The sequence below is a fragment of the Tachyglossus aculeatus genome, chromosome 16 (genome assembly GCF_015852505.1).
Source record: "Tachyglossus aculeatus isolate mTacAcu1 chromosome 16, mTacAcu1.pri, whole genome shotgun sequence".
Lineage (NCBI taxonomy): Eukaryota > Metazoa > Chordata > Mammalia > Monotremata > Tachyglossidae > Tachyglossus > Tachyglossus aculeatus.
In genome coordinates this window covers 46,198,650-46,212,091 of record NC_052081.1, presented here as the reverse complement: position 1 = coordinate 46,212,091, position 13,442 = coordinate 46,198,650, and the positions used below count along the sequence as shown (strand labels likewise).

The 13,442-nt window shown below is 49.3% G+C and overlaps 1 protein-coding gene across 1 annotated transcript in view; it reads left to right on the top strand.

The window, feature by feature from the left end:
* MYOM3 (myomesin 3) overlaps positions 1-13,442 on the top strand; it is an 84,289-nt gene that overhangs the window by 31,951 nt on the left and 38,896 nt on the right. Inside the window, exons 15-20 of the mRNA XM_038758062.1 lie at positions 2,706-2,880; positions 4,586-4,707; positions 6,271-6,458; positions 8,880-9,006; positions 10,580-10,758; positions 12,231-12,345. Coding sequence (XP_038613990.1) covers positions 2,706-2,880; positions 4,586-4,707; positions 6,271-6,458; positions 8,880-9,006; positions 10,580-10,758; positions 12,231-12,345 — 906 coding nt within the window. The remainder of the gene's footprint in view (positions 1-2,705; positions 2,881-4,585; positions 4,708-6,270; positions 6,459-8,879; positions 9,007-10,579; positions 10,759-12,230; positions 12,346-13,442) is intronic.

Below are 13,442 nucleotides of genomic sequence, written 5' to 3'. Positions count from 1 at the left end.
TAGAACAGTGCTTGGCACATAGTAAGCGCTTAACAAACACTATCATTATTATTATTATTTTATTATTCTCTATGCCTCAGTTATCTCATCTGTAAAATGGGGATTAAGACTGTGAGCCCCAACTGGGACAATCTGATATCCTTGTGTGTCCCCCAGTTTAGAACAGTGCTCGGCACATAGTAAGCGCTTAACAAACACTATCATTATTATTATTATTATTATTCTCTGTGCCTCAGTTATCTCATCTGTAAAATGGGGATTAAGACTGTGAGCCCCAACTGGGACAATCTGATGTCCTTGCGTGCCCCCCATCTTAGAACAGTGCTTGGCACATAGTAAGCGCTTAACAAACACTACCATTATTATTATTATTATTCTCTGTGCCTCAGTTATCTCATCTGTAAAATGGAGATTAAGACTGTGAGCCCCAACTGGGACAATCTGATATCCTTGCGTGTCATCATCATCATCATCAATCGTATTTATTGAGCGCTCACTGTGTGCAGAGCACTGTACTAAGCGCTTGGGAAGTACAAGTTGGCAACATATAGAGACGGTCCCTACCCAATGGTGGGCTCACAGTCTAAAAGGGGGAGACAGAGAACAAAACCAAACATACTAACAAAATAAAATAAATAGAATAGATAGGTACAAGTAAAATAAATAAATAAATAAATAAATAGAGTATTAAATATGTACAAACATATATACATATATACAGGTGTCCCCCATCTTAGAACAGTGCTTGGCACATAGTAAGCGCTTAACAAACACTATCATTATTATTATTCTCTGTGCCTCAGTTATCTCATCTGTAAAATGGGGATTAAGACTGTGAGCCCCAACTGGGAAAATCTGATATCCTTGCGTGTCCCCCAGTTTAGAACAGTGCTTGGCACATAGTAAGCGCTTAACAAATACCATCATTATTATCATTATTATACTCCCCCTTCTAGCCTGTGAGCCCGCTGTTGGGTAGGGACCGTCTCTAAATGTTGCCAACTTGGACTTCCCAAGCGCTTAGTCCAGTGCTCTGCACCCAGTAAGCGCTCAATAAATACGATTGAACGAATGAATGAACACTAGCCATCCACGGGGGCAACCGACGGGATGGATGTTGGAGCAGCCAACGTGACTTTGAGCTTTCATTCGTTCGCTCAGTCGTATTTATTGAGCGCTTACTGTGTGCAGAGCACTGGACTAAGCGCTTGGGAAGTGCAAGGTGGCAACATAGAGAGCCCCAACAGTGGGCTCACAGTCTCTTCTTTTTCCCCCGGTTCCGGGGGAGGATTCATTCCTCGGACATTCAATCAATCAATCGTATTTATTGAGCGCTTACTGTGTGCAGAGCACTGGACTAAGCGCTTGGGAAGTGCAAGGTGGCAACATATAGAGGCCCCAACAGCGGGCTCACGGTCTCTTCTTTTTCCCCTGGTTCCGGGGGGGATTTGTTCCTCAGACATTCAATCAATCAATCGTATTTATTGAGCGCTTACTGTGTGCAGAGCACTGGACTAAGCGCTTGGGAAGTACAAGTTGGCAACGTATAGAGCCCCAACAGCGGGCTCACAGTCTCTTCTTTTTCCCCTGGTTCCGGGGGGGATTCGTTCCTCAGACATTCAATCAATCAATCGTATTTATTGAGCGCTTACTGTGTGCAGAGCACTGGACTAAGCGCTTGGGAAGTGCAAGGTGGCAACATATAGAGGCCCCAACAGCGGGCTCACGGTCTCTTCTTTTTCCCCTGGTTCCGGGGGGGATTCGTTCCTCAGACATTCAATCAATCAATCGTATTTATTGAGCGCTTACTGTGTGCAGAGCAATGTACTAAGCGCTTGGGAAGTCCAAGTTGGCAACATATAGAGCCCCAACAGCGGGCTCACAGTCTCTTCTTTTTCCCCTGGTTCCAGGGGGGGATTCGTTCCTCAGACATTCAATCAATCAATCGTATTTATTGAGCGCTTACTGTGTGCAGAGCACTGGACTAAGCGCTTGGGAAGTCCAAGTTGGCAACATATAGAGCCCCAACAGCGGGCTCACAGTCTCTTCTTTTTCCCCCGGTTCCGGGGGGGATTCGTTCCTCAGACATTCAATCAATCAATCGTATTTATTGAGCGCTTACTGTGTGCAGAGCACTGGACTAAGCGCTTGGGAAGTACAAGTTGGCAACGTATAGAGCCCCAACAGTGGGCTCACAGTCTCTTCTTTTTCCTCTGTTTCTGGGGGGGATTCGTTTCTCAGACATTCAATCAATCAATCGTATTTATTGAGCGCTTACTGTGTGCAGAGCACTGGACTAAGCGCTTGGGAAGTGCAAGGTGGCAACATATAGAGCCCCAACAGCGGGCTCACAGTCTCTTCTTTTGCCTCCGGTTCTGGGGGGGATTCATTCCTCAGACATTCAATCAATCAATCAATCGTATTTATTGAGCGCTAACTGTGTGCAGAGCACTGGACTAAGCGCTTGGGAAGTACAAGTTGGGAACGTATAGAGCCCCAACAGCAGGCTCACAGTCTCTTCTTTTTCCCCCGGTTCCGGGGGGGATTCGTTCCTCAGACATTCAATCAATCAATCGTATTTATTGAGCGCTTACTGTGTGCAGAGCACTTTACTAAGCGCTTGGGAAGTCCAAGTTGGCAACATGTAGAGACGGTCCCTACCCAACAGTGGGCTCACAGTCCCGGGCCCTTTCTCCTCCCCGTAGCGACTCTCCGGCCTCCGGCCTGGGTTCAGGCCTTCCGGGACACCAACACGTCCGTCTCCCTGCATTGGGAAGAGACGGAGGAACTTTTGGGACACTCCGGCTACTACATCTACTCCCGGGAGCCGGGGGCCTCCGAGTGGCACACCGTCAACAACAAACCCTTTCGGGGGAACAAGTAAGCGGGTGTTTTCCCTCCCTCTGAGACCCTCCCCACCCTTCCCGGTCGGCTTTCTAGACATTGGAGACACGGGGGGCTCTGTTTCTACAGAACAGTGCTTTGCATATAGTAAGCGCTTAATAAATGCCATCATTATTATTAGGGAAAAACACGACGCCCACTTGGAGGGGGACCTGTCGAGGCTGCGATTTTTGCGTGGTCGGTTACTCTCTGTGGGACCACGGTGCTTTCTTTTTCTTTCGAAATCATCGTCTATCGTATTTATTGAGCGCTTACTGTGTGCAGAGCACTGTACTAAGCGCTTGGGAAATACAAGTTGGCAACATAGAGAGACAGTCCCTACCCAACAGTGGGCTCACAGTCTAAAAGATGGCATTTTGCTTGGATAATATTAATAATGATGATGGCATTTGTTAAGCGCTTCCTATGTGCAAAGCGCTGCGGAGGATACAAGGTGATCAGGTTGTCCCCCGTGAGGCACAGTCTTCATCCCCATTTTACAGACGAGGGAACTGAGGCTCCGAGAATCAATCAATCAGTCGTATTTATTGAGCGCTTACTGTGTGCGGAGCACTGGGCTAGGCGCTTGGGAAGTACAAGTTGGCAACATCTAGAGACGGTCCCAGAGAAGTGAAGTGACTTGCCCAAAGTCACCCAGCTGACGAGTGGCAGAGCCGGGATTTGAACCCATGACCTCGGACTCCAAAGCCCAGGCTCTTTCCACTGAGCCAAGCAGCGATCCAACCCAGCACTTAGTATTCATTCTTTCAATTGTATTTATTGTGGAGCAGTGTGGCTCAGTGGAAAGAGCCCGGGCTTTGGAGTCAGAGGTCATGGGTTCGAATCCCAACTCCGCCACATGCCTGCTGGGTGACCTTGGGCAAGTCACTTCACTTCTCTGAGCCTCAGTTACCTCATCTGGAAAATGGGGATTAAGACTGTGAGCCCCGTGTGGGACAACCTGATCACCTTGTATCCCCCCAGCGCTTAGAACAGTGGTTTGCACATAGTAAGTGCTTAACAAATGCCATTATTATTATTATTATTGAGCGCTTACTGTGTGCAGAGCACTGTACTAAGCGCTGGGGAAGTACAAATCAGCAACATATAGAGACGGTCCCTACCCAACAACAGGATGATCTCAGTGATCACAACAGTGATGTCTCCCCCTTTTAGACTGTGAGCCCACTGTTGGGTAGGGACCGTCTCTATATGTTGCCAATCTGTACTTCCCAAGCGCTTACTACAGTGCTCTGCACACAGTAAGTGCTCAATAAATGCGATTGATGTTGATGATGATGATAAAGGGCCTGGTACCTAGTAAGCACTTAACAAAGACCATGATCATTAGGAGAAGCAGCGTGACTTAGTGGAAACAGCCCGGGCTTTGGAGCCAGAGGTCGTGGGTTCAAATCCTGGATCCGCCACTTATCAGCTGTGTGACTTTGGGCAAGTCACCTAACTTCTCTGGGCCTCAGTTTCCTCATCTGTAAAATGGGGATGAAGACTGGGAGCCCCCGTGGGACAACCTGATCGCCTTGTAACATCCCCAGCGCTTAGAACGGTGCTTTGCACATAGTAAGCGCTTAATAAATGCCATTATTATTATTATCATTGGCTAGTCTTCTGACCACGGGAGGTTGATTTTCCTCGGTGGGGAGCTGGGGGATCCGGCCTATAATGTTTCCTATCTCTCCCGGAGGTTTACGATTCCAGGACTGCGCACCGGGAAGGAATACGAGTTCTGCGTCCGGTCGGTCGGTGAAGCCGGAGTTGGGGAGGACGCCACCCGGTCCGAGCCCCTCACCGTTAAGCAGGCCATCGGTAAGTGCATCAGTCCGGCCCCGGGCCACCGGGGTGGGATCCCTGCATGCTGGACCCCATGGGCAGAGAAGCAGCGTGGCTCCGTGGAAAGAGCCCGGGTTTGGGAGCCAGAGGTCATGGGTTCAAATCCCAGCTCTGCCCCCTGTCAGCTGTGTGACTTTGGGCAAGTCACTTCACTTCTCTTGGCCTCGGTTCCCTCATCTGGAAAATGGGGCTGAAGACTGTGAGCCCCCCGTGGGACATCCTGATCACCTTGTATCAATCAATCAATCAATCAATCAATCGTATTTATTGAGCGCTTACTATGTGCAGAGCACTGTACTAAGCGCTTGGGAAGTACAAATTGGCATCACATAGAGACAGTCCCTACCCAACAGTGGGCTCACAGTCTAAAAGCTCATCATCAATCGTATTTATTGAGCGCTTACTGTGTGCAGAGCACTGTACTAAGCGCTTGAACAGTGCTTTGCGCATAGTAAGCGCTTAATAAATGCCATCATTATTATTATTATCAGCTTCCTGAGCAGATAGTAGAGATTGTCCTCTAGCCTGGAAGCTCTCAGTGGGCAGGGAACGTGCCTTCCAACTCTGCTGCTTTATACTCTCCCATGTACTTAGTAGTAGTAGTAGTAATAATAATAATAATAATAATAGCATTTGTTAAATGCTTACTACGTGCCAGGCACTGTACTAAGCGCTGGGGTAGACCCAAGCTAATCAGGCCACAGTCCCTGTCCCCCATGGGGCTCACAGTCTTCACCCCCATTTAACGGATGAGGGAACAGAGAAACAGAGACGTTAAGTGACTTGCCCAAGGTCCCACAGCAAACAAGTGGTGGAGGCAGGATTAGAACCCAGGTCCTTCTGACTCCCAGGCAGGTGCCCTATCCACGCTCAATGTTGGGATAATAATAATAATAGTGGCATTTATTAAGCGCTTACTATGTGCAAAGCACCGTTCTAAGCGCTGGGGAGGTTACAAGGTGATCAGGTTGTCCCACAGGAGGCTCACAGTCTTTACCCCCATTTTACAGATGAGGGAACTGAGGCACAGAGACGTTAAGTGACTTGCCCAAGGTTCCACAGCAAACAAGTGGTGGAGGCAGGATTAGAACCCAGGTCCTCCTGACTCCCAACTGGGTGCTCTACCCACGCTCAGTGTTTGGATGGTGTCAGGGGAGGGAAGGGGCGATCCCCGGCACACCGTCCGTCCAACAAACGCTTCAGGGCTTAGGGGATAGAGTCCAGGCCTGGGACTCAGAAGGACCTGAGTTCTAATCCTGCCTCCCCAACTTGTCTGCTGGGTGACCTCCGCCATGTCACTTCCCTTCTCTGGGCTTCACTTCCCTCATCTGGAAAAAGGGGGTTAAGACTGTGAACCCTATGCGGGACGGGGACTGTGTCCAACCCGATTAGCTTGGATCTACCCCAGTGCCTGCCACATAGTAGGTGCTTAATAAACACCGCAGTTATCATTATTATTATTACTATTATTCATGCCGATGGCCGAGGTTGGTGATGATGATGGGGGTTTCTGTCGGGTCCCCTCCCTTCCCGGGTCAGCCACGCCGTCGGCGCCCTACGACTTTGTGCTCCTGGCCTGCGGGCGGGACCACATGGTCATCGGGTGGAAGCCGCCCCGGCGCCGAGGGGGAAGCAAGATCCTGGGCTACTTCCTGGACCAGCACGACGCCTCCGAGCCCCAGTGGCGGCCCGTCAGCCAGGCGGCCGTCCCGACCCGCGTTTGCAAGGTAGGGATCGGGGACTGACCGCCGCCCTGGCCCCCTCCCCACTCTCTCCGTCCCTCTCTCTCTCTCCCCCCATCACTCGGGGTCTTCAGCACGAGGCCCCCCCGGCCCCACCTCTTCCCGGCTCCAGAAGGCCGGCAGAAATCAAGGATTGCGGCCTTGTGGTTGCCAATGGACCACAAAACCTCCCTGCCTCTCCCCATCTCCATCCTTGACTCTCCCTCCCTTTGAGAGAGGACCATCCAACACCCCTGACCCTCCCCTCTCCATCCTTGACTTTCCCCCAGTGACCCAGCACAGACCATCATCCAACCCCCCTTTTAGACTGTGAGCCCACTGTTGGGTAGGGACTGTCTCTAGATGTTGCCAACTTGTACTTCCCAAGCGCTTAGTACAGTGCTCTGCGCACAGTAAGCGCTCAATAAATACGATTGATGATGATGATGATGATGAACCCCCCTGACCCTTTCCCTCTTCCATCCCATCCTCCCGCCTTGACCTCTCAAGGACCACTTGTCCATTAATCTATCCAAAACCCCTCTTGAACTCCCTAATAATAATAATAATAATAATTGGCATTTGCTAAGTGCTTACATGGGTTCTAATCCTGGCTCTGCCATTTGCCTGGTATTTGTTAAGTGCTTACTATAATAATAAATGCTAATAATAAATAGTATTTAATAATAATAATTAATATAATAATACATAATAAATAAATAATAAATGATAATAATAATAAATAATAAGTGCTATCATTATTATTATTACTATAATAATAATAATGGTATTTGTTAAGTGCTTACTATGTGCAAAGCACCGTTCTAAGCACTGGGGAGGATACAGGGTGATCAGGTTGTCCCACGTGGGGCTCACAGTCTTCATCCCCATTTTACAGATGAGGGAACTGAGGCCCAGAGAAGTGAAGTGACTTGCCCAAGATCACACAGCAGACATGCGGTGGAGACGGGATTCGAACCCATGACCTCTGACTCCAAAGCCCGTGCTCTTTCCACTGAGCCACGCTGCTTCTCTGACACAACCTTCCTGCGGTAACCAATTCCACATTTAACTCCACCATCCCTATCATTGGATGAAGGGATATATTGTTTATATTGTATTTATAACAATATATTTATATATATATATATATTTATATATAAATGCATTTATATATGGTTTATATTGTACCTAACAACCTCCAGCTTGTCTGGGTCCATCTGAGGTCTTCGGACCATCTTTACATGTTGCCAACTTGTACTTCCCAAGCGCTTAGTACAGTGCTCTGCACACAATAAGAGCTCAATAAATACCATTGAATGAATGAATGAATGAATGAGAAACAACGGGTCTGTCCCAGGTTTTGTGAACTCATTCATTCATTTATTCAATCGTATTTATTGAGCGCTTACTGTGTGCAGAGCACTGTACTAAGCGCTTGGGAAGTCCAAGTTGGCAACATATAGAGACGGTCCCTACCCAACAGCGGGCTCACAGTCTAGAAGGGGGAGACAGAGAACAAAACAAAACATATTAACAAAATAAAATAAATAGAATAAATATGTACAAATAAAATAAATAAATACATAGAGTAATAAATACGTACAAACATATGTACATATATACATGTGTATATCCTTCCACTTCCTCTTTCCACTGAGCCATGCTGCTTCTCTAATCTTCTCTGAATCTTCCTCAGAGCTCAGTACAGTGCCCAGGCACATAGTAAGCACTTAACAGTGCACTTAGAGAAGCAGCGTGGCTCAGTGGAAAGAGCCCGGGCTTTGGAGTCGGAGGTCATGGGTTCGAGCCCCGGCTCCGCCAAGTGTCAGCTGTGTGACTTTGGGCGAGTCACTTCACTTCTCTGGGCCTCAGGTCCCTCATCTGGAAAATGGGGATTAAAACTGTGAGCCCCCCGTGGGACAACCAGATCACCTCGTGACCTCCCCAGTGCTTAGAACAGTGATTTGCATGTAGTAAGCGCTTAATAAATGCCATTATTATTATTATTATTATTAATGACAGGTACCATAATCATCATAATTGTCACCCCCTGACCCGGAGCCTCCAGGCCAGCCCTCTCCCCCCGGACCCCGCAACCCCTCATGGGTTGCTTGAAGCAGAGAAGCAGTGTGGCTCAGTGGAAAGAGCCCGGGCTTTGGAGTCAGAGGTCATGGGTTCAAGCCCCGGCCCCTCCAATTGTCAGCTGTGTGACTTTGGGCAAGTCACTTCACTTCTCTGTGCCTCAGTTCCCTCATCTGCAAAACGGGGAATAAGACTGTGAGCCCCCCGTGGGACAGCCTGATCACCTTGTAACCTCCCCAGCGCTTAGAACAGTGCTTTGCACATAGTAAGCGCTTAATAAATGCCATTATTATTATTATTATGGGCTTCCTCCTGGCCCATTCCTCTTTTTCCCCTCTGAAGGTGAGTGGGCTGAGCGAAGGCCACTTCTACGAGTTCCAGGCCCGCGCGGCCAACCTGGCCGGAGTCGGAGAGCTGTCCGCACCCAGTGAGCTGTTCGAGTGTTCGGAGTGGACGATGGCTCAGCCGGGTGAGCTTGGCCTCCGGAAGGGCCGCCCCTCAGGGAGGCACGGGAGGTGGGAAGGAAGGAAGGAATTGGAAGGGGCTCCCTTCTCATCATCAATCGTATTTATTGAGCGCTTACTATGTGCAGAGCACTGTACTAAGCGCTTGGGAAGTCCAAGTTGGCAACATATAGAGACAGTCCCTACCCAACAGTGGGCTCACAGTCTAAAAGGAGGCACTTCTCCCAAGGTTCGGCCCACAGCAGGGCCTGCTCCTCAGCCTGGCACCCTCAGCGCCGCGGCCACTCTGGGGTTCATTCATTCAATCGTATTCATTCCTTCATTCAGTCGTATTGATTGAGCGCTCACTGTGTGCAGAGCACTGGACTAAGCGCTTGGGAAGTCCAAGTTGGCAACATCTAGAGATGGTCCCTACCCCACAATCAATCAATCAATCAATCGTACTTATTGAGCGTTTACTGTGTGCAGAGCTCACCGAAGTCCAAGTCGGCAACATCTAGAGATGGTCCCTACCCCACAATCAATCAATCAATTGTATTTATTGAGTGCTTACTGTGTGTACAGCAGTGGACTGAGCGCCTAGGAAGTCCAAGTCGGCAACATCTAGAGACGGTCCCTACCCAACAATGGGCTCACCGTCTAGAAGCAGAGTGGCTCAGTGGAAAGAGCCCGGGCTTTGGAGTTAGAGGTCATGGGTTCAAATTCCGGCTCCACCAATTGTCAGCTGTGTGACTTTGGGCAAGTCACTTCACTTCTCTGGGCCTCAGTTACCTCATCTGTAAAATGGGGATTAAAACTGTGAGCCCCCCGTGGGACAACCTGATCACCTTGTAACCTCCCCAACGCTTAGAATAGTGCTATGCACATAGTAAGCACTTAATAAATGCTATCATTATTAGAAGGGGGACACAGACAACAAAACAAAACATGTGGACAGGTGTCAAAATCGTCAGAACAAATAGAATTAAGCTATATTCAATCGTATTTATTGAGCGCTCACTGTGTGCAGAGCACTGTACTAAGCGCTTGGGATGTACAAGTTGGCAACATATAGAGACAGTCCCTACCCCACAGTGGGCTCACAGTCTAGAAGCTATATGCACCTCATTAACAAAATAAATAGAATAGTAAATATGTCCAAGTAAAATCAATACAGTAATCAATCTGTACAAACATATATACAGGTGCTGTGGGGAGGGGAAGGAGGTAGGGCGGGGGGAGAGGAAGGAGGGGGCTGAGTGTGGGAAGGCCTCCTGGAGGAGATGAGCTCTTGGTAGGGCTTTGAAGGGAGGAATCAATCAATCAATCATATTTATTGAGCGCTTACTGTGTGCAGAGCACTGTACTAAGCGCTTGGGAAGTCCAAGTTGGCAGCATATAGAGGCAGTCCCTACCCAACAGTGGGTTGGTGGATGTGTGGAGGGAGGGCATTCCGGGTCAGGGAGAGGACGTGGGCCGGGGAGATGAGAACAAGGCCCAGTGAGGAGGTGAGCGGGTTGGGGTCCGGGGTGACTGGGTGGGGGGGGGGGGCCCAGCCTTCTTTCTCTGGCCGACGGCCCCTCTTCTGCTCCGCCTCAGGGCCCCCCTACGACGTGAGGGCCACTGAGGTGAGGGACGACTCCCTGCTGCTTCTCTGGGAGCCGCCACTCTACCTGGGCACGAGCCCCGTCACTGGGTACCGCGTGGATGTCAGCCAAGAGGGATCCAGGGAGTGGAAGGAGCTGGGGCCGGAGCCCGTCCGCACCAGTCGCATGAAGGTGGGTCCCGCGCCATCCAGTCAACCCTCCTAGCCCTGCTCCGACCCCCGAGGGTCCTCGGACCCCCATCGCCAGACCCCCGCCCCACGGACAGCAGGAAGGAAAAAGGGAGACGGGGACAAGAGGAGGGGATGGAAGGGCAGCAATCAATCAACCATATTTACTGAGCGCTTACTCAATAAATCCCCACTCAATCAATCAATCAATCGTATTTATTGAGCGCTTACTATGTGCAGAGCACTGTACTAAGCGCTTGGGAAGTACAAATTGGCAACACATAGAGACAGTCCCTACCCAACAGTGGGCTCACAGTCTAAAAGGGGGAGACAGAGAACAGAACCAAACATACCAACAAAATAAAATAAATAGGATAGAAATGTACAAGTAAAATAAATAAATAAATAAATAAATAGAGTAACAAATATGTACAACCATATATACATATATACAGGTGCTGTGGGGAAGGGAAGGAGGTAAGATGGGGGGATGGAGAGGGGGACGAGGGGGAGAGGAGGGAAGGGGCTAAGTGGTTGCCCATCTACCTCCACATCAGTCAGTCACTCCACCACATGTCTGCTGTGTGACCTCAGGCAAGTCACTTAGCTTCTCTGAGCCTCAGTGACCTCATCTGTAAAATGGGGATTAAGACTGTGAGCCCCACGTGGGACAATCTGATCACCTTGTATCCCCCCCAGTGCTTAGAACAGTGCTCTGCACATAGTAAGCGCTTAACAAATGCCATCATTATTATTATTATTATTATTACTGTGTGCACTGTACTAAGCGCTTGGGAAGTCCAAGTTGGCAACATAGAGAGACAGTCCCTGCCCAACAGTGGCAGCAGTGTGGTTTAGCGGGAAGAACAGGGGCCTAGGATTCCGATGGATCTACGAGTCAGGGGATGTGGGATCTAATCCTGGCTCTGCCGACTGCCTGTCTTGGGCAAGTCACTTCACTTCTCCATGCCCCACTTTCCTCAAGTTCATTCAGTCGTATTTATTGAGCGCTTACTGTGTGCAGAGCACTGGACTAATCAATCAATCAATCAATCAATCATATTTATTGAGCGCTTACTGTGTGCAGAGCACTGTACTAAGCGCTTGGGAAGTCCAAGTCGGCTACATCTAGAGACGGTCCCTACCCTACAGCAGGCTCACAGTCTAGAAGGGGGAGACAGACAACAAAACATATTAACAAGATAAAATAAATATGTACAAGTAAAATAAATAGAGTATTAAATCTGTACAAACATATATCCATATATCCAGGTGCTGTGGGGAGGGGAAGGAGGTAAGATGGGGAGGATGGGGAGAGGGAAGAGGGGGAGAGGAAGGAGGGGGCTCAGTCTGGGAAGGCCTTCCCTCGGGGACGGGGTGACCGGATGCCCTGGATGAGCCGGCTCTGTCGGGATCCACACAGAGTAAGCGCTCAATAAATACGACTGATTGATTGATTGATTGATTGATCCCCAGGTTTCCGATCTGGAGCCAGGGAAAAGTTACCTGTTCCGGGTGCGAGCAGTGAACGCCGCCGGGGAGGGGCCGCCTTCCATGCCCTGCGATCCGGTGCTCATGAAGACCGGGCCAGGTAGGGGAGAAGCCGCGAGGCCTAGTGGAGAGCGCCCGGGACTGGGAGTCAGAAGGACCTGGGTTCTAATTCCGGCTCCGCCACTTTCATTCATTCAATCGTATTTATTGAGCGCTTACTGGGTGCAGAGCACTGTACTGAGCGCTTGGGAAGTACAAGGTGGCAACATATAGAGTCTTTTAGACAGTCTTTTAGACTGTGAGCCCACTGTTGGGTAGGGACTGTCTCTATATGTTGCCAATTTGTACTACCCAAGCGCTTAGTACAGTGCTCTGCACATAGTAAGCGCCCAATAAATACGATTGATGATGATGATGATGATATAGAGACAGTCCCTACCCAACAGCGGGCCACTTGTCAGCTGGGTGACCTAGGGCAAGTCACTTCACTTCTCTTAGCCTCAGTTCCCTCATCTGTAAAATGGGGATGAAGACTGTGAGCCCCCCATGGGACAGCCTGATCACCTTGTAACCTCCCCAGCGCTTAGAACAGTGCTTTGCTCGTAGTAAGCGCTTAATAAATGCCATCATTATTATTATTATTATTAGGTGACCTCGGGGATGACTGTGGAAAAGACTGTTTTCACCCATTTGCCCCTCAGCAGTATCAATCAGCAACATGGCTCAGTGGAAAGAGCCCGAGCTTGGGAGCCAGAGGTCATGGGTTCTAATCCCACCTCCGCCACATGTCTGCTGTGTGACCTTGGGCAAGTTACTTCACTTCTCTGAGCCTCAGTTCCCTCATCTGGAAAATGAGGATTGAGACTGTGAGCCCCAAGTGGGTCAACCTGATCACCTTGCATCCCCGCAGCGCTTACAACAGTGCTTAGCACATAGTAAGTGCTAAAAAATGCCATTATTAGTATTATTACTATGTGGGACAGGAACTGTGTCCAACCTGATTACCTTGCATCTACCCCAGCGCTGAGAAAAGTGCTTGGCACATAGTAGGCGCTTAAAAAATGCCATTATTAGTATTACTATTCTGTGGGACAGGAACTGTGTCCAACCTGATTACCTTGCATCTACCCCAGCGCTGAGAAAAGTGCTTGGCACATAGTAAGCGCTTAAAAAATGCCATTATTAGTGTTATTATTA